At 47.7% G+C, this 27,658-nt stretch overlaps 1 protein-coding gene across 1 annotated transcript; it reads right to left on the bottom strand.

The window, feature by feature from the left end:
• Positions 1 to 834: 834 nt before the first annotated feature.
• On the bottom strand, positions 835 to 13,324 carry LAMP5 (lysosomal associated membrane protein family member 5). Its single transcript, XM_069548201.1, has 6 exons — positions 12,668 to 13,324; positions 11,965 to 12,137; positions 11,458 to 11,589; positions 11,226 to 11,331; positions 9,730 to 9,918; positions 835 to 1,705 (listed from the first exon to the last, which is right to left on the bottom strand). The coding sequence occupies exons 1-6, from the start codon at positions 12,729 to 12,731 to the stop codon at positions 1,527 to 1,529; spliced, it is 843 nt and encodes a 280-aa protein (XP_069404302.1). The 5' UTR covers positions 12,732 to 13,324; the 3' UTR covers positions 835 to 1,526.
• Between the last annotated feature and the right edge of the window lie 14,334 nt (positions 13,325 to 27,658).

The raw sequence follows: 27,658 nt of genomic DNA, 5'->3' as shown, positions 1-27,658 counted from the left end.
AGGTGTCCACCCCCATCACAGATGAGAGAGTGGAGGGAACAGGGGTCAGGTGCCCACCAGCACCAGGGGCTTCTCCGTTTCTTTGTGCCACATGCGGCTTTTACAAGGAATCGGGGCTTGCTCCTCACTGGTACCAGGCAGACACTGAAAAGAGATCCTCGCAAAGACTGAGGCTGACGGCAGCAAATGGGCAGGTCAGAGGACAGCAGCTGGTCGATACTTAGCAAGATTTGCTGGGATGAGGAAATACTAAGGATGTGCTTCTGTCAACAGCTGAAGGCTTGGGGAGAAAACTCAGAAGCTGCCTCTCGTGCGGGGGTGGTTTAATGGGGCTTGATAGATCCCCACCCTAACACCAGAGCAGAGGGTCTCACTCTTCTAGCTCAGAACTGAACAACGATTATTTAGGAGGTGGATGAAATCCAAGCTACGTACCTTTCTCTAAGGAACTCAGTAGGTTACATTTTATCTCAAAATTCAGTCCAAGCTACTATGTTCGGTCCAGCTTTTTAATACAAAATGAAATGCCAGACTCAAGATCAAGAAACATCAGAAACTATTTTAGAGGTGCCATTATTATCACTTCTCGGCTTTTTAGGTAAGACCAAGTGAAGAGGTGCCATCATTAAACCTATTTATATTTGCCAAAACAAATCCATGGTTTTCACCTGGAAAAGCCAACTCCTCCATCCCTGCTATTATTTTCCTGCTCTTTCTTGGCTCTTCCTCTTACAGGAATGAAAAGCCCATCTTCATCATCCCCCTTCTCGCCTGTGGATGTCACACAGGCCATTTTTAGTTTTGTTGACTTGTTTCAAGAAAGCAGCCAAATACTAGACAGTAGTGTGTTTTAATTCATTTTGAGAGACAAGCTCACATGGATTGATTCTTCAGGTCCCCATACCTGGACCTGACATAAAGTCCAAACAACTCTGCATAGTTACGTTAAACAAGTTCTTGTGCTGTGAATTCGCTGGGTGCAGGGAGCAGTGAAACATTCCCGAGACAATCACAAGACATGCAGAATGCCAGCCAGAAGCATGGATCACATTCAGGGGTCTTGCTGCAGGGAGCATGAGGCTGTATTTTGTGTGCACTGACGATAGTATAGGATAAGCCATCTGTGCTCAAGGGAGCGGAGCATCCAATGTTCCTCTTGAACCTTAAGGGGTGTCTTTCCAAAAGAACTGTGGTTCCAGCCCTTGCACTTCAGAGCCAGATATTCCTCCGAGTTGTTTGCATTGCTCCTTGGAGCGTCAAGGCCAAGCCACCACAGCATGACAGCTGGCTGACCCCACCCCTCCTACCTCTCAGAAAGGCTATGTCATTCACCCCATGAATCCAAACGAATCCCCCCATCCCTGTTTAAGCATGGATGCAGGCCAAGCAAGCCTTGCGTACCCAAGTCTGTTTGACTGGAGCTATGTTGGTATATCCCATGTGCAGGTGTGAAGTGCTGTTGTTTCTCTGCCTGATCCAGCCAGGGCCAGGGGTGCGGCAGCTGGGGGCTGTCTGCCCAGCGGCCTCTAGCCCATGTGCTTATATTGGGACCGGTCCCTAGGGATCTGGACCTGGTTGGCAGTCATCTTGTGATGGATGTGGTAAATGACAAGCGTGACCACAATGACGAGGCCCAGGATGAGCCCCAAAATCAGCGGCAAGGTCTCCTCCAGCTGCTCCCGCTCATCCACTGGGCATTTATGCTCTGAAATGTGAAAGAAAAAGGCAATGAGCACCTACCAAAAGATCCTGAATTATGATTAATTCCTACCAAAATATTCTGAATTATGATTAATTAAGTCTGCTTAAGAAAACCAAAAGGCAGATAGAGATGAAAGATTTCTCAAAAAAGGGAGGAGATATGCATATACTACATAGCTGATTCACACTGTTGTACAACAGAAACTAGCACAACATTGTAAAGCAATTATATCCATCCCCTTCCCAGAAGAAGATTTCTCAAGGAAACTTTAGGGAGATGTTTTCTTCAGAAACAGTATTTCCAACGAACTCTAAGACTTAACCCCTTAATATTTCTATACAGTGTAAAATAAAAACATCAATTAAATAGGCCAACATTCAAGTTATTGGGTTCCTAACCTAGGTTATTAAAACATCCAGGACTTCCCTGGTGGTACAGTGGATAAGGAACTTTGCAATGCAAGGAACACTGGGTTCAGTCTCTGCTCTGGGAAGATTCCACATCCCTCAGGAAACTAAAGCCTGTGAGCCACAACCAGCGAAGTCTGGGCGCCCTAGAGTCCACATGCTGTAACCACTGAAGCCTGTGAGCCGCAACTGGCAAAGTCTGGGCGCCCTAGAGTCTGCACGCTGCACCACTAGGAAACTTGTACGTGGGTTCCTCCGGAAGCCACTGCGCCTTCTTCGCTTGTGATCCAGCTGTGTATCCTTACTACATCATCGTGACAAATAGTAGCTGTGAGTACAATTAAAAATAAATAGAATAGTGCTGGTCATGACCCACTAAAGCAGAGTTATCCTCTTTTTGGTATCAGTGTGATGAAACCATCTTCCCTTCTCAGAAAAATGCTTATAAATGCATAAAATGAAAAACATAAGATTACACAGAAAATGCACTACACTGAAATCAGCTATTAGAGTATTTTAAAATAATTCAGGGGACAGTTATATATGTATTTATTAGCACACATGTAGGCTGGCTTTGATTGCAAAGCAGTGAGCAGCATAATTGTTACTTTGCAAGATCTGCGCAAAATGTGGAAAGAAAATGTTTATGATTTCTGCTAGTGACAAAGTCATGGGTATGACTAATACCACTGGGGGTTGTTACCTTTATTTATAATCGAAGGAAATGTTAAATATTAATTTGAAATCAGTGAAAATAAAGATGGGAATGTTTCCCTTTGACATTTGCAGACCCCCGTGAATTCTATCCACAAACCCTACGGACACCAGGGTTAAGATCCTGTGCAGGAAACTAATGAGTTAACCCACAGTTATGTAACCACGGAGGATGGCTTCCCCTGACCCCTGCCTGGGAGAAAAGCATCCCTCGGCTTCGCCCAGCTCAGCATCCAGCCTTGGGCCCTCAGAGACCCCTGACTCTCTGTCTGCCTCCACAGCTTTGGGGCTCCCCCACACCTCTACCATGGCTGTGCTCACGGTTCTAGAGAACACAAAACAGAGGCCCAGGGTCTACGACTGGAAAAAAGCAACCACCAGAGCAGTCTATGGAAAGAACAAGATCTGGTCAGATCAGATAGAAGAGGTGTGATGGGCGGCCGCCAGGTACCAGCTCAGGTGCCCTCAACCGCAACCCTGGCGCCACCATTGCAATCCTGATGCATCTTAGGGTGTTCTCCCGGATGTGAGATTTATTCTGTTTTTTCTGATGACCACGACATTTTAAAGCTGTCCTTACTCCCTGAGATGAGCAAAAGTTTAAGAACTCTTCAATGTCTCCAAACAGGCAGCGTGGAGACGGGCAAGCAGACTGCTCGGCTCTGCTGGTGTCTCGGGGCCCTCCCGCTGCAGAAAGTGGGCAGGGACACCAGCTGTGCGTGCCCTGCCGTCTGATGGGGCAGCCAAAGGAACGGGCTTGCTCCTCTTTCCGTATTTCCTCTGGGCGGGCTCCTGTAACTTCAGCGAAATGTATTTTGTGTACTGAAAAAGCGCTAAGATGAGTGGGCTTTGGAGATCTTTGGTTGGAGACAAGCGGATGCGCTCAGCAAGATGTAAGCTCAACAGTAAACGGGAAAAGCGGTTAACTGACGGAAGCTGCTGTGTGCCAGGAACAGCGTGCACAGGAAGAGCTGTATAAACTCTCTCCCACTGTGAGCTCCACCAGGACGGGAGGGTTCCCACACCACAGACCGAGGCGCAGCACACAGGCACCGGGTCTTAGGCCCTTGGCAGTCACCGTTCCCACCCATTCCCATGGACTCTAACTCCAGCGCAGCTTAGACGGCCCAGAGAGCCATCAGAGGCGGATGGCCGTTGGCAGGTAACTCACACTCTTTCCCAGGGTCTCCATCAGGGTGAGCCCCGGTGCTCACGGGGCGACCTGCTCACTTACACACCTGCACTGCTGCTGCTGCTGCTAAGTCGCTTCAGTCGTGTCCAACCCTGTGCGACCCCATAGACGGCAGCCCACCAGGCTCCCCCGTCCCTGGGATTCTCCAGGCAACAACACTGGAGTGGGTTGCCATTTCCTTCTCCAATGCAGGAAAGTGAAAAGGGAAAGTGAAGTTGCTCAGTCCTGTCCGACTCTTAGCGGCTCCATGGACTGCCGCCCACCAGGCTCCTCCGCCCATGGGATTTTCCAGGCAAGAGTACTGGAGTGGGGTGCCATTGCCTTCTCCGACACACCCACACTAGCTGCTAGCTTTCCCACCTAACTTTTCTACTCCCTGAGCAATGCTTTTTGGAAACACCTAAATAGGGTTAGGTGTTTCTAACCCTAACTAACCCTGGCTTCCCTGGTGGCTCAGAGGATAAAGCGTCTGCCTGCAATACATGAGACCTGGGTTCAGTCCCTGGGTTAGGAAGATCCCCTGGAGAAGGAAATGGCAACCCACTCCAGAATTCTTGCCTGGAGAATCCCATGGACAGAGGAGCCTGGCGGGCTACAGTTCACGGGGCCGCAAAGAGTCAGACACGACTTCACACACACACACACACACACACACACACACACACACAACCCTACCTAATGGTAGGTAGCTACCTGCCCTTACGTCCTTACAGAGGATTGTTTCTTGGGGAGCCCCACCTAAAACACTAGGCTTCAGGATAGTAGCAAGAACACAGTTTTCTGTGACTGGCTGGCGACACGGCCCTGCACTGGGTCTTTGCGTTCCAGCCCTGGACACAGCTCTCTGCAGTGTTAATAACAGGACTGTCTCTCTCTGGATGCTTCTCCAGGAGGCCCTGAGAAGGCTCAGTTACCCAGGCGCTATTTTCCTGGCTGGGAGGCCCCAAGTCAACCACAGGCACCTGCAATGCTCTGGATCAGCACCAGCACACCCCTCCCTGGTCTGCAGCACGGCAGCCAGCCTCGGGGCACTCTGCTGGGGGTGGTGTACATTCATTTTCAATAAAATACAGACTGCTTTTCCCAGCGTTCTGGTTAAGTGCAGATCAAGTGGTATCTCCCAATCACACTGTTAGCAACGATGATAAAGAGCTCAGGAACTCAGGGCACCCGACCACCTTTCTGAAGGTGGCCCCTGCTTTCACGGGTTTGGTACAGTTTCTCAGCAGGAGCAGCTGAGAGACTTGAAGATGCTAAGCGTACAGGATCTGATACCCAAAGACAGGCTCCGGTCACAGTGCTGGCAGCCCCCAGAGCACAGCCCTGGCTGGTTACTTCACCTCCCTGAGCCTCAGTTTCTCCACTTAAACGGGGGCCTCAGTCCATCCTTCACAGGTCTCTCTGTCTGTGTCTCCCCTTGAGAATTAAGGAGGCCCCGGAAATGGCAACCCGCTCCAGTATTCTTGTCTGGGAAATCCCATGGACGGAGGAGCCTGGTGGGCTACCTCCATGGGGTCGCAAAGAGTCAGACGCGACTTAGCAGCTAAACAGCTGCAGTGTATATGTGGTGACATAAATGCCCATTAAACCCGAATGTTTCACAAAGGGGCACAGAGGCACCTTGTCCCGTTCCATTTCTTCTGTCATTACGCATGAGAGCTGCCTTTAACTCAAGCCACTGAAACACTCAGCCTGCTCTGCTCCCTCCCGGGGAGGCACCACCCCCATCACAAAAGTCTCCTGAACCTCAAAGGGCCCCACCACCAGGAACAAACTGGGGAAGGACAAGGGGCCCCACACAGCAGGGACACACGAGCTGCCCTGAACTGCAGGTTGAGCATCACCACACCAAGTGCATGTTTTATAGGAAGAAGCCAGCCTATACAGATTGGCCCCTTGGTGGGTTACGTTTGCACTGCAGGCTGAGATCCATTAACTCAAAAGCCCACCTGTGCCAAACTCAAATTTTGACACATTCACTTATTTTAAAAAACGTCCAAACAGCTAAACATGTAAACATCTAAAAAACCATCTAATAAAATGGCCTGAATTTCTAGTCATTTAGGGCCTATCTGCTTTGGATACAAACCTCACCCAACAGCTGTCACCCATTGAAGAGACAGATAAAGCCCTGAGCTCTGCTGCCCGGAGCTCTGTGACCCCAGGACCCCTCCCCACGCTGTCAGGGGACATCACCCAGACACTAAAACCAGGGTGTGAGCACCCCCTCCCCATCACCAGGATAGCGGCCCCCAGAGACCTTCCTCGGGATGGTCCCATTGCTGTGGAGGGCTTTCCCCACACAGCCGTGCCCAAGTGCCCCCAGGAAGCTTGCGCGTTACTGCCTCTTATCTTCATATCATTTTCCTGAATCGGCTCAAAATCCCCCCGCCGCCGGGGCGCCTACAGTTAGTTTGCTGTGGACCAGCAGCATCACCCAGGCGTCGTGGGCCCCGCCTCCAGACCGCGGATAAAAGATCGCCAGAGCTGGGCACCGTGCAGATGGCGCCGGCGGGGCTATGAGACACACCCGGGATCAGTACTGCAGCCGAGTTCAACGTCCTAAAGGGGTCTGTGTGATAAAGATGTCAGCCCCACTTGAGCGGCTCTGTGAGTGCTGTGTGTGTGTCCACTAACCCGTTTCACTGAGCCATCCTCGTTTGTCTCAGAATCTATGAAGGAGGCAGGTGGGAGACTAGGTCAGGCGCCAGGGAACCGACTTTTCACCTGACGCCCTCATGGGGCGGATCCTGCGTGCACATGCCAGAAGCCGTGTACACAGCCCTGCAGGGGGTGTCAGACATGTGACCAGACACCACCACCCCACTGGAACGCAGGCAGCCCCCACTCACACCCGCACGGGCAGCAGCCAGACATCCAGAGTCCCCTTCTGTTCTGGGGAGTGGGAGCCAAGTGCCGGGTTCTGAAAAGGCACTCCAAAAGCAATCTTTCAGATTCCACTAAAACAAGTGAAATGGCCTCTTACAAAACATACTGGGGGCAGGTGCTGAGAGGCACAGACAGGAGGAGCCAGGAACAAAAGAAGCCCAGCCACACAAAAGCACACCGATCCAATGAGCTACTGAACCGAGGCCTGCCTCTTCCCAGGAGCATCAAGGCCTGAGCCCCAAGGCACCATACAGGAGGCAACATCCTAATTATTACCCAGAAAAGCCTTGGTGAGACAAGTCCAATTTGCCTGTGCTGAATATATCTGCATTTAGGAAGTTACACGTCTTTACAAACTCTCTAAAACTATCCATTTAGATCCTGGAACTGGATTAAAATTGCTTTTTGTACAGAGATCATTAAGTCTATGCTAAAATAATCACTGATTTTTAGGAAAGTATCCCCGATCTTTATTTGGTACCCATTTACTCTTATTTTGTACACAGTTTTAACATCCGTGAGATCTGATTTCTCCAGTCATAAATGACTATAAGCAACAATTTAGAAATAACCCATGATGGGTTGGGGTGAGATGTAAGGAAACAGTAAGAGCAGCAATTCTAGCACCAGTGGTACAAAGAAGTGAAGAAGTGCCTAAAAACAGCAGGCCAGGAAAACACAAAGAGCAATTAGGGACTACTGCAGGTACACACATAAACTCAAAAGTGTCTGCGGCAGGGACTCTGGGGACTCCATGATCCAATATTTTCAAAACGAATTCCTGGTCACCAACTAAGTCCAATTACTTTTCATTACATTTAATATTTTGAGTTTAAGAAAGACACTTCCATTTTTAAATACCTTCATAACCAACAGTATTTTTGAGTGTTAACATCTTGACGGTTAGTTTCCATTTTGTAGAAAACACATTAAGATGGAATAGCCCATACTCCGCATAACAGGGGAATGCAGCACTGCTGTTCTGAATCTATTGAATTCTGATTTGTTTAGCACTGAAGCGTTTGCAGCTCTCTATTAGTTGAGCCTGGGGCTTCTCAGGTGGAACTGGTGGTAAGAACCTGCCTGCCGAAGCAGGAGACTTTAGGGATGCAGGTTCAGTCCCTGGGTGGGAAAGATCCCCTGGAGGAGGGCACGGCAACCCACTCCAGTACTCTTGCCTGGAGAATCCCCATGGATAGAGGAGCCTGGCGGGCTCCAGTCCAGGGGGTCACAGAGAGTCGGACACGACTGAGTGACTAAGCGCATGCAATGCACACATTAACTGAGTCCACAGCTTCGGAATGTCAGTTCAGCTGGAGTTCACAGGGCATCTGCAATGTGCCAAGCACTGTATTAGGTGCTAAATAATATGATGACAAGAAAGAACGAGACCTTTCCCTCAAGGAGAGTTTAACTGAGGAATTCCCAAATGCCTTCTGAATAATCTTGTGGGGAGGGATTCTATTCTGTGTGCTTTGAGAGGGGTAGTTGATGAAAGCTGGACACCTTGGGAATTCTTTAATGATTTTCGTGTGACCAGAGGCAGATTCCCTAATATTCTACACATTTAAATGGTGGCATTCACCTGGGGATCCCCAGCCCAAAGGTGAGCATCCATAATGCAACCAAAATCTCATTTTTTAACCACAAAGAATAAATGAGAATATCAAACTGTCTCTAGCAACCTCCTCTAGACAATTGTTGATGCTTAGTCACTCAGTTGTGTCCAACTCCTTTGTGACCCCATGGACTATCGCCCGCCAGGCTCCTCTGTCCATGGAATTTCCCAGGCAATACTGGTATAGGTTGCCATTTCCTCCTCCAGGGCATCTTCCCGACCCAGGGATCGAACCTGAGTCTCTTGCATTGGCAGGTGGATTCTTTACCTCGACCTACCTGGGAAGCCCCTTCTAGACAACACAGAGAGAGAAAAACAAATGACTAGAGGAATTCACTTTCCCTATGCTTGCCCAGTGTAAATTGTTGCTAGGTTTGGACAAACTGCAGAATGTGAGCTCCCCTACTTCTGCTGGGATGCAGAAAACCAAGAGAATGTGGATCCTCTAAACTCGCCTCCGCTAGATCCTGCCTGATCTCCTTTCAGGGCTGGAACAGACTGAGAAGCAGCTTGTTGCACTCCTGAGAGGGAGAAGATCAGGGAGCCTTCCCTCCTTGGGGCCTCTCTGGTATCCCTCCTTGTAAATATGAACGTTGAACAGAGGCACAGCTTCACGAGTCTCTCTGTGTAACCTGCGCATGTACACACACACACACACACACACACACACACACACCCTTATTGCATTTTGGTCACACAAAACTTAGATTTATAGTGGTAGAACCTAGGGCTGGACATGTCTAGAGACCATGAAGATACTGAGACCCATACAAGCAAAGACCTTTCTCCAATCCACGGCTCTCTAGATAACTGCTTGGAATTTTCAGCTGCTTTTTCCTTGGGAAACTTGCATCAAATTCTAGGCTTTTTTCCAACTGACTGTCTTCCTATCCAATTTCCTCTTTTGCCAAAGGAGGAGAGAAAGAAAACAATGGAAAAAATAAGGGAAATTGGGAGGGAGGAGAAAAGGAACAGAGGGAGAAGGAGAGAGGAAAAGAAGGACTTGAAGGAGAAAGAAAGAGCAGGAAGAGCCATTTTTTTCAGTCGGCTTCCTGCAGTCTTTAAGAAGCATCGCAGAGGGAGGCAGGGCCATGCTACCCTAGAGACAACCCAAGGGTAGCAGCCTGGTGCCCTACAGGTCACCTTCCGTCTCCAGCCTGAGTCAACCTCGGATTCTTTCCTTCCTCCGGACTCCCCACCCACCTACCTTCACTGAAGACAAAGTCAGAGATGATGTCAAAGGGCTGGATGTGGACCGCGGACAGGATCATGGTGACTGTCTTCTGTGGGTCGCTGGAGGCTAGTGAGATGGTCTGCTGAGCTTGACATTCATAGGACTTCCCGGCTGGGGTGACCAAGGCAGAGAGGTGATGCGAGTTGGCTGTGTGCTTCCCAGCTGCAGGAAGGGTCCAAAGCAATGGTCAGGTGCCTGTGGCTAGCAGAATCTTCCTTGTGGTGATCCAGACAGCTGGCTCTTGCCTCTTAGCCCACTCGCTGACATGCCCTGTTACTCTCTCTGGCTAAGACTCTGCAAATGTTAATGCCCCTGTCCTTTCATGAGCATGGGCTCCTTAAACAGTAATCTGGAAATTCTTTTTGGAAGCAAAGAGTGATACCTAAACCTCCAACCCTTTATAATAAAATCTAACAGAGATTCCAAAAATATGCAAAGAACAGTGACTTGGTTTTCTACATCTCACACTGCTCTGCAAAATATAAAATATCTTTCTCAGCAAAGCACGGTGGCTGCTAGTGCTCTGGGCTGATGCCCCTGTACAGATACATAATTTCTGGAAGCCTGCCACCCTCCCTTCTCTCCTTCCCAGGATTAAGATTTTTCTTTCTTCAGTCTAATTTAACTGTGGGAAACATTTGAACATAAACTTTGATAAAGAGATGAAATTGCCCTTTTCACTTGATTGATAAGGGGTGAAATGGAAGAGATGATCTATGTATTTTTGTATATATTCAATAAAAATCATGTCCTAACTCAGGTGCCCAGGTGATGGATGGCTTCTTTATTAGTAGATCAGATAATCTACAAAATAAATATATAAATTTCAGTGTGATCTTGGATGGTGCCTGAAGATGCCAACATTATTATTTGGAGCTTGGATGTTCCTTGCCACGATATTTTTGGAGGATCTGGGTGAACTGTTGTAGTGATAGGCATGAAAAAAAGTAATACATTCAGGACACGGTTCAGAATCCACTCTGGGGTGTCTGCAGTAGACTGAAGATGCGGTGAGGCCCAAGCCATGGGCCGAAAGATCTGAAAGGCCAGCAAATTCTGACCCAAAATGAAAGTCATAACTGCCCCCTTGGTGTTTTAGCGCATAAGAACTTTTTAAAAGGAGGAGGGGGGAAGGCAGAAGTAAATAAAAACACAGCCTTAGTCCTTCTCCACGTTCCTCTAAAGGACAAATCTTGAGAAAACCATCCTGAGGCAATCCCGGGCAGACAGGCCCTCAGGAGGCGTCCCATCCCGAGTCAGGCGGTGGGCGAAGGCCTTCAGGCCCCGAGTCTGCGGCGCGTCTCCCAGGCCTGAAGGCCAGAGGACTGAGGCGCGCTTCCTTCTTCCACCCCTGAGAGCCAGCCTGGGGCGTTTCCAAAACCCTAAGGAATTCCGCTTCCACACCTGTGATCCCAGCAGCGTGTGCTCTTCCCCAGGGTCCCTCTCCAGCCCTGCTGACCTCTACTCACCACTGACTGCGTCTTTAAAGTGGGTCTTCTCTGAGGAGTCGTAGACAAACTGGACTTTGCTCAGCTTCCACGTTGCCTCCGGTCCCTGGGACGTGTTGTGACTTTCCTGCCGAGCGGCGGAGGTGCGCGTGAACCGCCGGCGCAGAGAGGGCCGGGGAGGCAGAGGGGCGGCCCCTACCCACCCGCACCCCCCGGAGTCTGCAGGGGCTCGGTCAGCCTCGCTAGCAGTTACCTTTAGAAACAGCATTTTGAGTGCGTACGCGCGATCCACCCAGAACACCTGCAGCTCCGACTCGTCGTGGCCACAGTGGCCCTTCACCTCGGCTCCCCGGGTCAATGAGATATCTGCTTGCTCCGTGATCAGCTGGGAACACAGACGCCCCGCACCCCCTCAGCGCGCGGGGCCCGTGGGGGCTGTCAAGGGCGGCGGGTCCAAACTCCGGGTCTGGCGCGCCTGGGCGCTCCTTCACGCGCGCTCCCAGGTCCGGGAACATGCGGTTAGATGCTCTGCGTGCAGACCCGGCCGGCCGTTAGGGGAGCGGAGAGAGGGGGGGTTACTTTCCAAGCAGGCGGGGCGAGCAGAAGGCGTTACAAGCCGGAACCCCCATGCAGCATTCAGGAGCAGCCTGCAGGGCTTAGGGGGAAAGGCGGGCGACCCAGGTCTTCACGGGGTCTTGAGGGAGGGTGCCCTTCGCCCCTGGAGCCCTAGGAACAAGCCGGGAGGGAAAAAGTGCCTTACATCCACGTAATTGCTGGCCCACACATCATAAGGGACAATAAATTTGGCTGCAAACTCTGCCATGAGACACGTCGTCCCATTTTCCCGCACCACAAATATATCTTTTTCAGGGTTAGTGGAAAGGCCTGAGAGATTTTCCACTTCTTGTTCTGCCATGATTCGAGTCACTGTATCTGCGGAAAAAAACAAATCCTATCTGTTCAGGGCTCAGCGAGCCCACGCGTCTGGGGCTCAAGGTGGAGAGACATCACAGTCCGCAGGCTTCGGGGTGATGAAGTTCCTCGCCGGCTACCATGCGCTTTGCGGGCCGTTTCTCTGCCCCAGCGGCAACAAATTCGACTGCTGTTAATTTGTAATAAAATTAAATTAGAAAACCTTTAAAGCCTTACTGACTTGGAATCCGACTGGCCTTTTTTTCCTCATTTTAGGCTTTTAAAACAAAGGTGTCTCGCCAATGGTCTAAGCCACGAAGCAGGCCCGTGTGAGCACCACGTCTGGTTGCCATACAGGTGTGTGGCTCTCTGGGGAATTCCCTGCTACCAAGGGGAAGGCCCTCCGCAACCCCCCGCCCCCACAAAGAGAACCAACCCGCAAAACGTTACGTCCACGTTTTGACCTTAAGCTACCTGCCTGCCGTACGGTGCCCGTTCCGTTCTCTGCAAAGAGTGCGCCCTGCTCTGATCGTCCCCAAAACGCTACTCACGGAACAGCATCAGGAGAACTCGAAGTCCATCCACGCCAAGAAGGGCTCTTCTGCGGAGATCCATGCTCCCGGAGCCGCGAATAAGGCCAGCGGGTGCTGCTGCAGAGGCCGCCCGAGAGGGAATCCCTCCAAGTGACGGCTGGAGTGAGCCGGGCGAGCGAGGGGCGGGGGCCGCGAGAGGGGGCAGGAGGCGGGCGAGAGCTCGGTGCTCTGGCGGCCGCGGCGTGGACGGCACCCGAGCGGGCTGATGCGAGTCCGTTCACTGCGGAGGGGAGGAACGCGCGGCGAGGGAGCCGGACTCGCTGCTAGTGCTGAAAGAATTCGGCTGTGTTGCAGAAGTGACGGTGGCTGGGCTCATGCAGAGGTCCAGTGAGAATTGGGAGGGCTCAGATTCTCCCAGTTTCCTGTGCTGCAGTTGCGTCCGCAAAGATGATTCTGTCCTGAGAAACTTACTAGCACCTCAGACTTCTTCAATATCCCTACCGGTGATTAGGTGGTGAAGACATCACACCACTGGAGTCCTGGCTTCTGAAAATGCATCCGGTTCCTGAAAGAAAGCGGTAGAGCACCATTTGTTGCTGCTTTGGGGGAGGAGGAGTAGGCAGGAAGAGAGAAGGAAAATGCTATGGCAACAGCTCCTGCATTTTGGAGACATCCCCTCTCTCCCCTGCTCTCAGTGAGATCAGGGTTTAAAGTTAAATTAACGCCTCCTCAAAGGAGGTCGTCAGTCAGTGCAGTATATCTATTCCGGCTTATTTTCTGTGAGTCTGTTCTTTGATTGTATGAGGACTTGGAACGCTGGGGTCAGCCATTCTTGCTCACTATAATGTGGCTTCTCTGCCAAGAGGAATGTAAGTGAACTCGAAGTTTGTGAGCGTTATTTAGGTTCTTTTAGGACAATCACAGTTACATAAACACACACACACACACACACACATACTACACTCCAGCCTTCAGTGGGACAGAAAAACATATACTACTGAGTTAATTCCTATATTTACATTTTCAGTAGCTTGCTTAATTTTAAAATTTTTGCTCTATAAATCAGAATCAGCTTTCAGCAATAGATACACTATCTTAATTATAGTGATCTCCAAATATCGTATTCTTAAAGGCTATTTCATTATATGAATAATAAGCAAAATAACAATGTCTTAATAGGGGGCATCTTACACATGTGCATTGACAAATTTGATCCTCCCTACAACCTTAGAAGATAGGCACACACCTTATTATGATTGTACATACCCCAAAATTGAGACTCAGAGAAACTAAAAGACCTTCTTCAGTGTCATACGGTCAGTAAAATTAAAATAGAAAAAGCACATGATTTAACATCACAGGGATCATTTTCATTTTTCCTTGTATAATACTTTGACTCCAAAGTATACAATATGTTGATTTTCATTAAAAAAAAATCTTTATTCAATGACCAAATAACAAGCTAAAACCTAAGATCTCTAACTCATATTCCTGAAAGTTACAGATCGGTGTTTTACATATAATAATATTCTGACATTATGCTTGCTACAAAGTGTCTACACGATTATTGTTTCAAACCTATTCCTATATCAATAATTAGATCAAGAGCAATTCAAATTATGAAGTAATGTTTAAGTTTATACTATATTTTACATCTTTATCTCTGTATTTTGATATTTCATCCAAATATTTCTCAAGAAATTTACCTAAGTGAATATATATATCCCTGAGGCAAAATTGTGATTGATACAAAGTCAATTATCACCAGTCGAGAGTGGAAGTTGTAAAAGTTATGTATGCCTAGTGATTTATCACGTTAGTAACTGTCAGTAAACACATTTTCCTGCAGTACTGCAAAAAACAGAAAGCAATGAGACTATTACATAATGAAGCATTTGTATATTCTCTTTCCCTCTCTCCCTCCAGTACTGAAATGAGGAAAGAAAGAGATTTCAGTCACTCAAGATTCAGTATTTATTTTTTATCACCTTATAGAGATTTTAGTGTTCCTTATCTAAAAAATTAGGATAATAGCTCAGGGGTTGTCTGTTTAGGCCAAGTGAACAATGATTATAAAAGCATTCAAAACAAAAGACAAATTAATTTAGATTATAAACATTAACTGAGTACCACTACTCGCACCATACTTGATACTTTGGAAACCCAAAGATAAACAAATACCATTATATATGTATAACAGATATCTGTAAAAGTTAGAATACTTTCTCTCTTATACATTATTGCAGATATTTTCAGTTATAAGATGTTAAAAGAGCAGTTGAGTTAATGTATATCATCTGCTTTAATAATGCAATATTAGGAAGTAGCACTGGTCATTAATCTCATGTTGTCGTAGCTGATTTACAAGTCAAATGTCAGTTACTTTGGAAAATGTTTTCTTTCTATACCTGACATAAATGATCTCTTTGTTAACCAGTACTTGAATGAGTTAGAAGAAAACAAAATTTTAATCCCTCTTCTTGGGAGAATCGTTTTCAAAAAATAATTCATTTAAAATTCTTTTATAGGTGGGGAGTTTGGAATGGACATGTACACACTGCTATATTTAAAATGGATGAGCAACAAGGACCTGCTGTATAGCACATGGAACTCTGCTCAATGTTATGTGGCAGCCTGAATGGAAGGGGAGTCTAGGGGAGAAAGGATACCATTATATGCATGGCTGAGTCCCTTTGCTGTACACCTGAAACTATCACAGCATTGTTAATTGGCTACACCACAATACAAAATAAAAAGTTAAAAAATAAAATCCCTTTACGTGTTTAATCTTAAACATAGCTTTACAAATACCATTAACTTATCCATCTACCTGTAGTGAGTCTTATGTTGTAATAGGAGTTGGATCATTATACCTACAACTTTCACCAACATTTATTACTTTCTAATCATCCTCAAAATCTCTAGTTCTTTAAGATTAGCAAAGAGGTAGTAAAGAAGAAAGACTTACTATTTAAGCCCTATTTGAAGATAGTAACAAAAATTTTTAGAATCCAGTCCATTCTTCTTTTCTTGAATGGGAGAGAGAGTAAGAAGCCAACATAAGCATGTACACTCATGTGGATGACAGCTGTGTCAGTTTTCATCAACGCTGCTGGCAGTCAACACACATGTCACCCAAGTGCACTAACTATGAAACCTCTTCTTGATCCTCTAAGTCCTACAAAGGATTCTCTTCGGTGCACGTGTTTACTTACTGACTCAGTCTCTGTGAATCTCATGCATGTCGTTGAGTGACTACTGTTTCATAGATGTGGAAGAAAAGACCCCTGCATGTATAGAGCTTGTAATTTTGATGGAAGAAAATAAGAAACATGAAGATATATGGTTGCCTGGCACTATGTGTGCACAGATGTTTAAGGAAAGACAAAGTAAGATAGCCATCTCGGGGTGGTCAGTTTTACCAAAGGAGGCCTCTTGAAGAAGGCAGATCTTAAGGAAGTGGACAAATTGATCTAAGGTAAAAGGTAAAGAAGGGCAATGCGGATGGCAGGAAAATATGTTAACCATGAGAGTCAGTGCAGAGATGTAATTCTCCATTCTTCCATGTTTATCATTTGCAATAAAGAAGAAATTAGACCCCCAATCTACAATGTTTTATAGCATTGATACATAACTGTTATTTAACTCCTTTATTTGATAATTTACCCATATGCAAAAGACTGGAATATGCAAAACATTCTAAATAAAATTAATATTTAAATTATTAGGTGTATCTCTTGGTACTTGGTTGCACAAGCAATTGACTTGTATTTGTAGAATCAAACAGGAAAGCTAAAGCTTTGTTGCAGCTTTGGCTTACAGATATTTTGTTCTACTTTATATTGAGATGTGAAAATGTACTCTGTCTCTGCAGTTCCCACCACCACCAATGCTCTCCTCTCACCACACACACAGACAGACAGACACACACATAAGGAAGCACAAATGGATAACAGAAGCAAGGGTAATTTAACTAAACTGGACAAGATGCACACAGCTGTTAAGCCAAAATTACTAGTTACCAAAACCTTTTTTGTGTCCAACTTATCACTGAATAATTATTTCATTTAATTTAATCACCGCCTTAGAAAACCTTTGAGACCCTCCCTAGGATGAAAACCCTTTTGGGATAGGAAGTGAAAAATAAGTGTACATAAGAATATTTTGTGCATAAATAGGCAAAGCCTAGAATACGTGGAAAGAATCAGAAAATTAAATTCAGCCCTCGGAAGCACTCAGCTTGCATGATCTTGGTGAAATTTCCCTCATTCTTTCTGTCATTGGTCTCTCCTGCAGCCACTTTAAAGAAACAAAGCTATTTCTGCAATGAGGAAAACTGGTGGAGAAGACAAGGCACCAGAATAATAGCCTTTTCATTGGGAATGTTCTTAGAAAATGTCCTTTTATGAGTTCATTTAGAATAAATGCCTTCACACATGAGAGAATGAAGGCCACAAAAGTCTCTCTTAAAAAAAAAAAAAAAACCACGTTGAATAAGCAGATGGTGAGGCCAGGTAATTACTCCTGAAATGTTCAATGTTCAAGAGCAAAGAAATGATTTTCATCTTTTGAGCCAGTAATTACCTAACTGTTTTGTAAAACTGTTTATGAAGCTACCACTAGCTTCAGTGTAAATTTTTAGGCAACTGAGTACAATCAGTCCTCTCTGGTCTCCTGGCAGAAGGGCCTGGGATTTCTCTGTGAAAGACAAGAATCAACTGAGTAGTTAAAAATCCTTTAAGAAGTTTTTTCTCCAAGAAATATTGACAATTATCCCAGTAGGCTTAAGGTCAGACAAGCTGTGGCTCGTTTACAGTAGTTTGAATTCTGAGATAATGCAATGCTTTAAAATCTAATTTATGATGTATCACAGGGGTTTCTTATTCCCAGTTAACTACTCGTTAAATTCTCTATTTAAACTTATCCGATATTCACTTGAAGATGTGTTGGAACGAAAGAAAATTTATATTAACTGCCCTTGTGGAAGAAGGTGAGAGCTGAGCTTGGAAGGAAGCTTTGCTGATTCAGAACTGGAGCCCGGAGTGCCCGGGGTGTCCTGAGGCTGTGAGTTCAGGATGTCTCTACGGCTGTTGATTTGAAACCGTGCAAGATGTTCTGGTAGCCAACAAAGGGAAAGAGGAAAGAGTTTTCAGTATATTGGAAGGCGACTGGCAAGGGAATCTAGGGAGCAAAATGTTAGCTTTGCCTGGATTCCTCCACTAACAACGCTTTCTGGAAGGAATGGCTTCATCTCTCTGTCTCCAACACACCTTTCCTGCAGGATCCTTTCAGGGCTGCATGCCTCACTGCTATGAGCGACCTTAGTTGGAAAGGAAAACAAAAACCCGCTGCGGAATTCCATTACTAAAGCTTTTTATCCCAACCGGCAAGAAGCCGCCGCGGATCTAGACTCAGCCTGCGGCCCGCGGCGTTACCTTTGGCTGGCCTCGAAGCACGCGGGCCGGGTTGCTCCGGGGCTGGGCCTGGCTGACTCTGCCCGCCGCCCAGTGGCCCGCACCCCGGTCCGCCGAGACCTCCGCCCGGGAGAGACGCCGGCGCCGGGCGCCGGGGCTGAACTGCACCGACGTTCGCGCAGCTGCTCCAGGTGCAGACCCGGGGGAGAAACTTACGAAGGTAGGCTCCACGCGCTCTCCGAGCTGGGGAGGAAAGATCAACCCCGCGGGTGCTGGGCTTGAGCAGGTGCGGGCCTCGGCTGCTAGAGCGAAGCTCCGGGCTCTTTTGTGTCGGGATCCAGGGAGCTGGACTAGGAAAGGGAGGAAAGCAGGTGCTGGCCGAGGGTTCCCCGGCGCCACGCCAGCTTCTCTATAGTTTTCCCTCCGGGGAGCCTAGGCAGACCCGGAGGGAGCGGGGCGAGGGTGCGGCGAGCCCCTCGGCGCTGTGCGGCCGCTCGCCTCTCGGGTGGAAAACCGGGGGGCTCGAGGGCGGGGTGGGATGCTACACAGAGGAGGGGCAAGAGGCCAGGTCTCAGAGGCTTCACGTCCCCTCTTTGCTCTTATTTTTTCCCCTTTCTCACCCTCCAGGATGGCATCCGCACCGGTGGGAGATGCCCTCGAGTGGCCCAGCGCTACAGCATCCAGGGCCAAGTCGGGAGGACGCGGAGCCCCGGGGCCAGGGGCACTGGGCGATCCTCGCCGCGCGGCGGTCGGTCCTTGGCCCGTTCTGGGGAGTGCACGGGGTTTTGAGATTCTGCTGAGAGGAGCGGCTTCGGCGGCTGGAAAAGCTCAAGAAGCAAGCACCCAGGGGAAAGCGGCTTCTTTGAGGCGGAGTGGAGGCTTGGGAGCTGGGTGGGGGTTCCCGGCCAGGGGACAGGACCCGAGAAGGTGACTAACGGACCGGAGTCCGTCCCTGGGTACGAAGTGAGGTTTGGGGCCTGGAGGAGGAGATCACCACTTCCCGGAGCTGCTGGAGGCCCCGCCAGTGATATTAGGCTTAGGGTTTTGTTTTTCAGCCTGGGGTGGGAGAGGGCGGGCGGCAGCGGAGGGTCGCAACTCGGGGAGAAAGTCCAGGGACAAATCGGGCGCCGCCTCTCCTCCGAGGCTCCTTTAGATGCGGAGCCGGGTACCTGCCGGCTGCGCCTCTCCGGTGACAAGCCCAGACGCGGACGCTGGGGGCCCCCACACCTGAAAAACACCATAGGGACCCTCCCCAGATTCCCTTTAAAATAAAAATGACATTAAATCCAAAATTCGGATAACACTAAATCCCGAATAGCGCCCTAAAAATAACACTAGCATTCGGATTTTTCTTCATGGCGACTCCATGATTACTTTTTAAGTCAAAGCAGACGTGTGGGCGCTTCAGCCCTCCCGCTTGGGGCTCCTCAGGCCTCTGTCGGACAGATCCGCAGATCTGTCTGGGGACTGTCTCCCGCCCGGCAGCCTCGGTGGCACCTACATTTCCGTCTGCACTTCCACCTTCTAGGCCCAGATCAATCCCCATCCTAAGATGTTCTTTGTGTTTCTAATTCTCTCCTCTCTCCCTTTTTTTCTTTTCACGGAAACATCAGGGCTTACGGAGCTGGTAGCCACTGCCTCGCCCACAGTCTCTGGAGTTACATCCCAAGGCAAACTCAAGCCTAAAGCACCGAAGCCGCTGCGAGCACCTAACCTCAACACCTGCCACCCGAGGTTGGGAGCCCGGGTGCCGCCATGGCACGCTTAACCCCGGGTGACTTTGTGGAGGTGCACAGATGGGACACGCCTCAGGCCGGCGCCCTCCGAGCCGCTGATGGATCGGCTCATTTCCCGACTTGATGGGCCGGAACCTGGGGCGGCGGGGCTGGCGTGGGCGAGGGGTGGCCGCAGAGGTGTGTGACATACATATCTTAGAGAAAGCTCCCAAATACTCTCCCTCCCACAACGCGAAGCTCTCTCTCCTCCAGTTTTCTGCTCCGCGCACGGGTCCGTGGCCCTGATCCCGAGACCCGCTGGGCCGTGAGCGCTGGCGGCTGTCAGAGTCCCGGGCGGCCCCTCCTCTCCGTGGGCCTCTGCGTCGCCTGCACCGCGCCTGCCGCATCCTTGTCCGCGAGACTGCAGAGAACAGGACTCGGTCTCCAAGCACCCAGCAAGGGCCTTGGCTGGGGGCACAGGTCAAAGCTGCAGTGTAGCCGGGGTGGAGGAGCCTCCATTCCCCGGGCCGTCTAAGCTCTGTCTCTGGGAACCTTGGAGGGAGACCTGGGACCCGGTTTGAGAGTCTGGCAGCAGGAGGAATTCGGTGGAAAGGCAGGGGGGTGGAGGGGTGGAGGGTGGGGGGCTGGGGGGGGTGATGAGCACTCAATGCTCACTTCTGGGAAGGTCGGACCCTCGAGCAATGCCAGCAAGGCTGCGGGCCCCTGAGGAGGGCAAGGTTGCAGGTCCCTGTTCTAGTCCCTTGCCCTCAATTCAGAATGGAGTGGGAAGGAGGTGAGAAACCCAGTGGGGAGCCGGAGCTCAGGTAAGAAGGCAGCTGACCTGAGGAGGATCCCTGGGGGGGGGGGGGGGGGGCGGGGCGGGGCGGTCCTGTTTCCAGGTCATCACTGTGGATTCCCTTTCAGCTTCCCGGAATCTCCTGAACTTCCTCCAGGTCTCCTGAACTCCAGCTCTGCTTGCTTGTGTTCACCCTAGGCTGGACCTTGGAAAGGGATCAGGCCTGGGGTCGCAAGGAATCTCTAACCTTGGTGTGCAGCTGGGCAAAATATCCCGCCTGCTCCTCCAGTGCCTGCTGGGAGAGTAGACACTCTCTAGGGAGCCAGGAACGCCTCACAAGGGTCAGGGCGGCTAGACAGTGCACTGCCGGGCGCTAAAGTGAGGTCCACGGGCCAGGAGTATCACCTCCACTCTGCAGCGTCACCCTCGCTACTGCAGTACTTCAGGCCCCACCCAGGCCTCCTGTGTCAGAAGCTGCATTGAAGATGGTGGTCCTGGGAACTTACACATATCTCAGGTGGAGAAGCCTAACCTATAGAACCTCGGTTTAGCCACAGCCCACACCTTCCACCTTGTGTCTCCCAGCCGGATTGCCACCATCTGTCAAACGGTGTCCTGCAGAGCTCTTAAAGCACCCACAGCAGACCAGTGAATTTTGAGTTTCTAGGTGGTAGAGTCCAGGCAGGAAAGTGGTTTTAAGTGTCCCCAGATGATTTTAACAGCAGCCAGGAATAACTGTCATGGAAATACCCATTTAACAGACTAGCTAAGGTAGGTCTGAGATCTGTACGAGACGGTAAGGAAACGGTTTAAGGCCCCTGGGCTCTGTGTCCTGATTCACTCTAGCTCCGGCAGGTGCGGTCTTCAGACAGCTAATTAATCTTGCTGTGCCTCAGTTTCCTCACTTGCGAAATGGAGTTAAAGATGTCTACCACAAAGGAAGTAGTATGCTTTTAGAATCAAATGTTTAGAATCATACTCAATAGATGCTCACTTATAAGGCCCAGTCCCTCAATTTCGTTTAACTCAAAATGGCAGAACACCCATTTACCTCACTCCTCTTCCCGCCTGCCACGAGCAGTCCTCTTCTCTGGCACAATGGCTTGGTTTTGCCTCAGTATTCATATCTATTTTCAACATGAAAACCTGTATTTTGAATTGCTTAACAATGTAGTAAACCTAACCCTTTGCAGACATTGATTTTGCTGGTTCCAGTCATTTTATCCCTATTCCTTTGGCTTTAGAAGCACCAGTGAAGTGTGCTTCCAGCTCTGTGTCCGGACAGGACAATCACAGAATTCAGATACCCTGGGGGCTTATTAAAATACCCTGAGAGAAAGGGCCCCGCCCAGAGATGCTGCATCTGTAGGCTTGGAAAGCAGCAGAGTAATTGTATATCTGACCAGCCCCCGAGTCTTGTGGATGCTTCTGGTCAAAGGGAGAACAACAGTGATGGTCTCAGATCATCGTAGAAATCTCAACTGCAGCACTGTCTGATAGGAATATAAGGAAAATCACAATTGTAATTTTAAATATCCTGGTGGCCACATTTTATTTATTTTTGTATATTTATTTTTATTTAAATGTTTTTAACATATAACATGGTACAAATTTAAGAGTTATAGCAAGTTAACTTGACAATTTGTATATTGTAATGTGATTGCCATTGTATTGATAGTTGCCTCTATCATGTCACATAATTATTTTTTTTGGTGGGAATAGATAAGATTTTTCTTTGCAGTTTGATGATTATAGTACAATCATATTCTATCGTTGGTATTGTTTAGTCACTAAGTCATAGCCAACTCTGTTGTGACCCCATGGACTGTAGCCTGCCAGATTCTTCTGTCCATGGGATTTCCCAGGCAAGAATACTGAAGTGGGTTGCCATTTCCCTTTCCAGGGAATCTTCCCAACCCAGGGAGCCAACCCATGTCTCCTGCGTTGTCAGACAGATTCTTTACCGCTGAACCACCAAGGAAGCTGTTTGTTGTCTGTATTTACTGTATATTCCATTAGATCTCCAAGATTTATTTACCTAACAATTATAAGTCTGTGCCCTTAGAAAATAACTTTCTTATCCCCCAGCCTCTGGTAACACCACTTTACTCTCTGTTTTAGTGAATTTGGTACACATTTTAAAAAGAAAAAGAAATGAGTCAAATTCGTTTTAATAATATATTTTATTAAACCTAATATATTCAACACAGGAATTTTTTTTAAAATTTTTTTTACTTTTTTTTTTAATTTTTATTTTTACTTTATTTTACTTTACAATACTGTATTAGTTTTGCCATACATTGATATGAATCCACCACGGGTGTACATGCGTTCCCAAACATGAACCCCCCTCCCACCTCCCTCCCCATAACATCTCTCTGGGTCATCCGCATGCACCAGCCCCAAGCATCCTGTATCCTGCATCGGACGTAGACTGGCGATTGGCTTCTTACATGATAGTATACATGTTTCAATGCCATTCTCCCAAATCATCCCACCCTCTCCCTCTCCCTCTCCCTCTGATTCCAAAAGTCCGCTCTACACATCTGTGTCTCTTTTGCTGTCTCGCATACAGGGTCATCATTGCCATCTTTCTAAATTCCATATATATGTGTTAGTATACTGTATTGGTGTTTTTCTTTCTGGCTTACTTCACTCTATATAATCGGCTCCAGTTTCATCCATCTCATTAGAACTGATTCAAATGTATTCTTTTTAATGGCTGAGTAATACTCCATTGTGTATATGTACCACAGCTTTCTTATCCATTCATCTGCTGATGGGCATCTAGGTTGTTTCCATGTCCTGGCTATTATAAACAGTGCTGCGATGAACACTGGGGTACATCAACATAGGAATGTTCTAACATTTAGCCAGTAACTAATAAAGGTAAGCTATCTAACAGTTTGTACTCAATGTAAGTAGTGCATTTTGTAATTTTGTATTAAATCTTTGAAGTGCGGTTTTCTTTGCAAGCTGAGGGTATGTGTGCAGAGGAGGTGATGGCCAGCAAGGGTGTAAAGGAAACAAGGGGCATGCACTGTGAGGGGAGGTTTTCTACACAGAAGGAATAGCATCAGGGCTGAGGGGTGTGAGTATGAAAAGTTAGTAAAACTGGAGGGTTTTCCCTATGGATAAAATCTGTTGGGTCTGAAGCTGTGATTGATGCTCTGGTTCTTTGGCATGTGTCAGGATCACCTGGGCAAAGGGACAGAGGACGCAGTCGGTCTGGACGGCAGCGAGAGAATGTGCCTTTCTGCGGGTTCCCAGGTGATCCGATGCTGCAGGTGTGGATGAAGATGGGTGGTTAGAGAGGAGATCAGCGTTTCAGCTTGTGTGCTATGCTCTGTCTTGGAGAGATGACTTCCGCTGACACCAGGCGTAGAGGTGATTAGGGGATGGGGAGAGGACAGTGAGGGGCTTTTAATTTCCTGAACAGAGATTTCTAAGATGTGACTGAAATAGGATATAAAATTTTACATAGCTACAGGAGTGCAGGGGAAAGCAAGTGTGTTTTCTGTCTAAGGTTGCTCCCTCTTTCCGTAGATGAAATGTTCTCTCAGTGTTGTCCTAGGAAGAGGCCCAGAAGGGGTTAAATGTGATTTTGACAAAGGCCAAGGAGTTTTAAAAAGTGAACATTCTGAGAACCAAATGAAAGTTAGGGAACTGTTTTAAAGGCTGATTTAGAATCACAGGTTCCTGGGAGAATAGCACTGACTCATGTACATTGCCATGTGTGAAACAGATGACCAGTGCAAACTCGATGCATGAAGCAGGGCACCCAAAGCTGGTGCTCGGGGGCAGACTCCAGGTTGCGTGGAGAGGGAGGTGGGACACATGTACACCCGTGGCTGATTCATGTCAATGCATGGCAAAAACTACCACAATATTGTAACGTAACTAGCCTCCAATTAGAAAAAAAAAAAAAGATTCACAGGGTCACATATCTGCAGAGGAGAATTTCTCAAGTCAAATTGTCGTTCCCATGAGGAAACTGAGGCATGTAAGGATGAAGTGCTGATTAAACCCCCTGCTTCCAGCATTTATACCCCCATCCACAAAGGTGAAAGCGAAGCCCTGGAACTGTTACCAAGTCCAAGCTTGAACTCACTCATGAAAAGTCAATAAAATTGTTGGGACAAGGAATAGCAACTTTGTTTGGAAAACCAACAGACTGAGAATATGGTGGACTAGTATCCCACAGGGCTTCCCTGGTGGCTCAGATGGCAAAGGATCTGCCTGCAGTGTGGGAGACTCAGGCTCCATCCTTGGGTTGGGAAGTTCCCCTGGAGAAGGGAATGGCAACCCACTCCAGTGTTCTTGCCCAGAAAATCTCATAGACAGAGGAGGCCGGTGGGGTACCGTCCATGGGGTGGCAAAGAGTCGGACATGACTGACCAACTAACATTTTCACTTTCAATGTCCCAGAGAACCATTGTGTCTGGGTTTGGACATTAGTTTCTTTTATACAACAGAGGGGAAGTGGGGAGCTAAAGTGAAAAAGCAAGAAATTGTTGCGAATATTTCCTAGTTCTGCCTGGCTTCAGGAGGAGGTGTGTGCATTCTTCTCTCCAGGATCCTCTGTACATGGCTGAGAATTCCAGTTTGTATACCTGGTAACCTACCTGTAACTTGGACTTGCCTAGCCAAGCGCAGCAATTGCGTAAACCAATTCTTTGCAATAGATCTCTTAATATATATCTCTTGCCAGTTCTGCTTCTCTAGTTGAAACTTAACTCATGCTTGGGGTTATCCGTGATTTCCAAGTTGCCAAATCCAACAGCAAATCCTTAGGTCCCACCTGAGCTGTCAGCAGAATTTGATGCAGTGATCTTTTCCCCATCTTGGGGGCACTTTGTTCACTGGCTTTCCCGGTAGCTCTAATGGATTACTGGTTACTGCCCAGTTCCATGCTATGCTTCCTCTTCATCTGTCCTTATTCTTTTTTTTTTTAATTTTAAATCTAGGTGACATTATTCTAGAACATTACATAATTTTTCACGTGTACGATATTATATTTCTGCATAATCATATTTTTATATATACTACAGCATTGTTGTTGATGTTTAGTTGCTAAGTCATGTCTGATTCATTGCAACCCGGTGGATTGTAGCCCACCAGGATCCTCTGTCCATGGAATTTCCCAGGCAAGAATACTGGAGTGGGTTGCCATTTCCTTCTTTGGGGAGCCTTCCCAACCCAGGGATTGAACCCACGCCTCCTGCATTGGCAGGCAGATTTTTTTTTTTATCACTGAGTTACCTGGGAAGCCTGCATGTGCTCATCACTAAAAATCTAGTTTCAATCCAGCATCATACAGTTGCTCCCCTTTCCCCACTTTCCCCCTTCTCCCTTTCTGGTAACCCCTGTTCTGCTCTCTGTATCTGTGTGTTTGCTTTTGCTTGGTTTGGTTGGTTCATTATTTTGTTTCGCTTTTTTGTTCAATAGTGTTTTGTGTGTTTTCCATATATGCATGAAATTATATGGTATTTGTCTTTCTCTGTCTGACTTATTTCATTTAGTACAGTATCCTCAAGGTCCATCCATGTTGTCACAAATGGCAAGGTATTATCTTTTTTTAATGTCTGAGTAGTAGTATACTAACTCATAAAAGTTGGAATGCCCAGTCCTCAAAATGCCTTCTCTTCTCTTCCTGCACTCAGCTGGTTAAACTATTCAGTCTTGTTTCCTTAAATGTAATCTATATGTTGATTATCCCAAATGTTTATCTCAAATAATATCTCCACTTATAATATAAAGATATTACATAATGTAAAGATATTGCCAACTTAACATGGCTGTGATTAATGTTATGCGTCAACTTGGCTGGGCTAGGGGCCCAGATATTTGGTCAAGTATCAGGTTAGATGTCACTGTGGAGGCATTTTTAAAAATGTGGTCAGCATGTACATCAGCAGACTTTGAGTAAAGCAGATTACCATTCATAATGTGGGTGGTCCTCATCCAATCAGTTGAGGCTCTTGTGAGAAAAGGCTGCGGCTCCCCCAGGGAAGGAGGCTTCTGCCCCCAGATGGCCTTCAGACCTGTGCAGCAAAATCAGCTCTCCTTTGGCCCCCCTCCTGCCAGCCTGCTCTGCAGACTTGCCAGCGTCTGTAATTACATGCACCAATTCCTTAAAATAAATCTTCCTCTATACATACTTGTTTGTTCAGTTTCTCACTGGGCAACCTTGAGGTGTAATGCAATGTCCTAAACCAGACTTCTAATTCCTCCCCTGCCTCTGCCTCCCCAAACCCTGCTTCTTCTCAGCACTAACAGTGAGCAGCATATTCGGGTGTTTAGACCAAAACCCTTTGGATGCCCTGCTGGCTCCTCCCCTTCCTTACATCTTATTCATCAGAAAATCCTGCTGTCTCTCCCCTTGGACCAGATCCATGGTCTGACCACTTCACTGAATCTTCACAGCTCCCTCCCTGGCTTTGTTCACCTCATCTAGTTTAAACACTTCCTAGCTAGTTCTTTGTTTCTGCCTTGGCCCTCCCTTCAAGTGGGATCAAGAGTGATGGCACAGTGTGAGTAGGAACATGTAACTCCCTCCTGAAAACTCTGTGGCGGTTTCCTGTTTCATTCAGATGAAAAAACCAGGCCAGGCCGGTATGGTGCTCTGTGATGTGGCCACTGTTCCATCTCCTACAAGCCCTCACCCCCTTTCACCCTGCTCACATTCTGGGCATGCTCCCATCCCAGACCCTCAGTGCTTGCTGACGCCTCTGGGGGACTGCTCAGTAGTAAGGACTCAGCTTGACTTCAAAAGGTGGAAAACCCCAAATGACTGTGGCTTAAAAAGAGAACAGGTAAAAGGTTTTGAAAAGCCCTGAAGAATTTGTGAATTTTCAGTATGAAGCTGCTACTTTTCAAGAAAGAAAATATCATAGTGACCAGAGTAAATTCCTTACTTCCAAATTGTTTACCAACCCTTCTTGAGACCCTGTTAAGTATAAAGCCCGCTTCTAATGCTGAACATGGGGACGAAGGTGGTGGGCTGTAAAAAAGGTGATGACAGATAAAAGGCCATTTCTCCCTCAAAAGCCTGTACTATAGTTAGGCATGAAGGGGTGTGTGT

This window comes from Ovis canadensis, chromosome 13 (assembly GCF_042477335.2).
Source record: "Ovis canadensis isolate MfBH-ARS-UI-01 breed Bighorn chromosome 13, ARS-UI_OviCan_v2, whole genome shotgun sequence".
NCBI lineage: Eukaryota > Metazoa > Chordata > Mammalia > Artiodactyla > Bovidae > Ovis > Ovis canadensis.
This window is presented reverse-complemented; position numbering and strand designations above follow the sequence as displayed.